At 50.2% G+C, this 4,342-nt stretch overlaps 1 protein-coding gene across 1 annotated transcript in view; it reads right to left on the reverse strand.

Annotated features, from left to right (window-relative positions):
* maml2 (mastermind like transcriptional coactivator 2) overlaps positions 1-4,342 on the reverse strand; it is a 31,522-nt gene that overhangs the window by 5,407 nt on the left and 21,773 nt on the right. Inside the window, exon 3 of the mRNA XM_019887307.1 lies at positions 2,120-3,247. Within this exon, the coding sequence (XP_019742866.1) occupies positions 2,120-3,247 (1,128 nt within the window). The remainder of the gene's footprint in view (positions 1-2,119; positions 3,248-4,342) is intronic.

Consider the following 4,342-nt stretch of genomic DNA (forward strand, 5'->3'; position numbering starts at 1 on the left):
CCCACGACCAGGGTCCCCAGAATCTCCTGCTAACAAGTGCGTCACAGTGGCACAAACTTCACGCTTCATTTCATTGTGTGATTCCTTCGATTGTGCCCACATTTGCCAACGCGGGGCAGTATAATCCAGTCAAGCCACTTTCTTCTTCTCTGTATTTTCATTGTGATTGAAAAAGCTGCCGTGGTTTTCATGTTTTTGTCCCCCAACAGAAAATACTGCATAAAAAAAAAATATATATATACATATTATGAATTACAAATTAAAAAAAAAATCCAAATAAAAATTAAAATAATTTTAAAACAAATGGCAGAAACAATCATTGTGATAATAAAAGTAACATTTATTTTGAAAAAAAAAGTGTCTTCATTCTGAGCTGCAGTGTGAACAGCTCAGCCTGGTCATGTGCTGCCCCCCTTTGGTTTGAAGTAAAAATGCAAAGCAAGCTTGCAAAATGTCTATTATGTCCTTTTTCAAAACGGAACCAAAAATATGTTCGAGAAATTTTGCAAGGACACCTTTTGATTCATCTGTGTGGAGAATGACTAAAACATTACATGGGGGTCCAACTGGTTCTTTCTTTTGCATGAATACCCTCGCGGGACACTTCATTAGGTACACAAATCCATTGCGATGCACGGGCCTATTCATCTCTTTTCCGTAGCCTTCGTCGTCATGATTCTCAACAGTGAGATGGAGCCTACCTCAGCTGATTTTGAGTGAGAAGGCAGGCCTGCTACCCTGGACTGGTCGCCAACCATTGACAGGGCGCGGAACGACAACCGCTCACACCCACATTCACACTTTGGACAATTCAGTGTAAACAAAGTCCAGTTTTTTAAAGCCAAGTGTTTATAGTGCGCTCACATTATGGCTCACACAAACGCAGGAACAGATACTGGACTGGGACGGTGCAAACCCGAACCCCTCGTTCCGTGGGGGTGAGTGTATGTGTGTGTGTTTCCCACACATCATCATAAATCAGCGATTCAACCTCGGGCACCAGGCTAAGCAGATTACTGTCATTTTCCACCACTTGTCGCTCGCAGCCAACAACCTCCAATTAGCAAATCCTGCTGCGCATATCAGCGGCCTGACAGCCAGCCGGCGCCCACAAATGAGAAGTCTTGCATGTTAATGTACCGTGCGCTGGCAAACTGCGTCAGCGTCAAAAACACTGAGGGGAGAACAGATATTCCGGGGGTGGGGAGCAGGGAGGGGGGGCGCTCACAAAAACAAGAGGGAGTCAAAAACCTGCCAGGTCCGAGAACAAACCGCATTGCATTTTTGTCTTCCTTAAATCCGAACAGTCCCATTTTCAGTCGTCAGATAAGAGAATGCCTTGGATGTGTGGTTCCAGACGACGATGGGCTTGTTTTGACAACGCGGTGCTCTTGTTTTCCACATCCTGGCGGACGCTCGTCCTTCACAGCGTGCAAGTAATGACAAGCCCGCCCTCTGGTTCCAGCGGGCTTTTTCTTGGAGAGGGCGACGACTCGTGGCACGTGAGGCATGAATAATGCAACTGGACGCTGCATGTGTGACAAAGGGCCACCAAGATACAGGGCCCGCCTCACAAGCTTAATCTCTCAATTAGGCTTGAATGATTTTGAAAAGAAAAAAAAACAAATCTGGATTTTTTTTTTCCCCTCAATATTGCAATGTTTCAGGGTCATCCTCCCATGTATATTTCAACATAGAAATTTTCACGTTTCCTGAAAAGACACGTAAACAGGTGGAGTGACACTTCTGAAGCACTGAACTTATCTAGAGGTAAATAAAAAAATAGAGATAGAGGTCGTCCTCAACTTCGGAACCTTTGACTTTCATTCAAACCTTGGTAGATATGAACAAATGCACACAGATGTCCATAAATGTCCTAAAATGCCCTGTCGCGGTCACAAGTTCAGATTTCCAGGTCCGCGCCACGTCATACATTACGGTTTTTAATTAAATTCTCACGTCAAACCAATTTATATCTGTTGCATCTCTCTTACAAAAGTCGATTCGATATGTATTTCGATACACGGTGTGCCATCGGATTCAAAGATGTAAACAAATGTTCTTTTTTAAGGATTCAATCGCGGTTCATAGTAACTAGCTTTAAAAGCGGCGTCCTCACCTGCTGATGTTGGCTCAGCTTGAAGGGCAGCGTCCCTTCCTGCAGGAGAGCTGTCGACGAGGACATCTGTTGATTCTGGAAATGAAGCGGCGGAGGCGGAGGATTCGTGTGGTTCTGGGCATCGGGAGGTGAAAGCTGCTGCGGATGGTTGGCGGTCTTGTTGCCCGCCATCATGGGCATCATGCGCCCCGAGGAGGGCGGCAGCGGCGGGACCGACTTGGGGCTGAAATGCAACGTGGGCTTGGCGGCGAGCGGCTTCATCTCCACGTGGTGGACGCCGTTGGACTTGAAAAGGCAGTTGGCGACGCCCTTGCTGTGCTGGGGGAGCCTCGGCCGCGCCCCCTTGTCCTGGAAGGCGGGGCCCATCGCGGGACCCCAACCGGCCAGCCCGGCGGGCGGCGCCTGGTGATGCTGATGGTGGAGAAGCGTGCCGGGTTGATGCTGGTTGGCCGCCATCTGCTTCAGCTGCTCCGCGTGGGAGATCTCCGGCCAGCAGGGCATGGACCTCGGCGGTCCCGACTGCTGGGCGCCGGCCTTCTGCGCGGCCGTGGGGGCGGTCAGCGCCAATGACGGCCCCGCCGAAGCCGGTCGCAGCTGCGGCGAGCTGACGTGGACCTGAGCGTAATCGGGCGAGCGCTCCATCTTAATCGGCCTCTCCAAAGGGGAACCCAGGCCCGTCGAGCCGGGGCGGCCCAGGTCCAAACCGAAGGCGTCGTCCTGCTTCAGCATCTTCTCCAAGTCCAAGTCGTTGAGGGGCGGCACCGACTTGGTCAGTTCGTCGAAAAGGTCCTGCAGCTCCGGGTCGATCTGAGCGCCGCCTTCGTCCTTGAAGTCAAAGACGGCGTCGGCGCGGGAGCGGCTGCACGAAGACTGCGCCTCGCCGGGTTCCTTCTTCATCTCCTTCAGGGTGGCGTCGAACACGTCCGGCATCACGTAGTTCTTCCCGCCGGCCGAAGAGTGGGCTTGCGAAGAGTGGGCGTGGCTTAAGCCGTGGTTGCACGGGCCTCGCCCCAGACCGCCACCGGTCTCCAGCCGGACTCGCTTGAAGTCGGACCCGGAAAAACTGCACGAGACAGAGTTGTGCTTGGGGGCGTGTCCCTCCAGCTTTCGCCGTAAAGACCCTTGCAGCTGCAAAACACAACAGGAAACACTTAGAACGGATCTGTTTTGTTTTTTAAATTAATATTTTTTTAATTCATTTAGCAAGCCTTTTCTATGTGTATGCATATTTATTTTTATATGGATATAATGCACTAGCTTTGCAACTAAGGGTGTCACCAAGTCACAACAATCTAAAACACAGTCACAAGTGTGGCTTGTAAAGTTGCTCGAGTTCGCGAGGTAGCGTACCGGAAGTGGTAAGAATAGTGTACAAAATAAAAGCTCTGACGGGAAGTGCAGTGTTAGCTGCCTTGACTTTGCTGTCTGAGCAGCATTTGATACATTCAATGTAAAATGTCTGATGTTCTCATAACACGGATTTGAACTATTGAAATTTTTGATCAAAGACAATCCGAAACGTCGTTGGATGGAATGATCAACTATTTTAGACAGATACACCAGAAGGGTAAAAATGGATATCTTCAAAAAAACGTCTGGGGGTTTAAAACGAGGCTCACTCCGGTCCCCTGTGTGACATTGTCTATCAGAACAGGACAAATAAACCAAAAAAAAAACCTCTCGGGTCACCCATGCATGAAATTAGTCGCCCATTTCGGTTTGGAGCAGCCACTTTGCGTAAACTCCTACAAAAGAATTCGTCCAAATGAGCTTCAAATGATTTCCCAGCCAGATGGACGATGCTACATTTCCGTTTTGTTGCCTCTCGTGTAGGCGGAGCTTGGTGTCAAACTTTGACGAGCACTTTGATGATCGGCCGCTGATCGCTTTTGATTTCAGCGGACGTCTGTGCTCCTTATGTCGACTACTTTTCGCATGCACGCAAGTCAATCCCTCGGATGGCGCTGCGGGGTGGAGGCAACAGAACCCTCAACATGACTCGGCGGCGCCGCGACACGTGCGGCATCACTGGCAGAGGCGGCTCGTGCGTCACGCCGACATTTTCACCTTGATTAAATTGTGCGGATGTGGCTCCAAACAACTATCAAGAGCGCAAACAAGAGCCCGGGCTCCAGAGGCCCTCGGGCCGTGAGTCATCTCCGTGTAACGTGTGCCAGCTGGCGGGAATGACTCAAAACTGGTTCCCACAGTTGGGTGGGGGGG

The sequence above is a fragment of the Hippocampus comes genome, unplaced genomic scaffold (assembly GCF_001891065.2).
Source record: "Hippocampus comes isolate QL1 unplaced genomic scaffold, H_comes_QL1_v1.1 scaffold194, whole genome shotgun sequence".
NCBI lineage: Eukaryota > Metazoa > Chordata > Actinopteri > Syngnathiformes > Syngnathidae > Hippocampus > Hippocampus comes.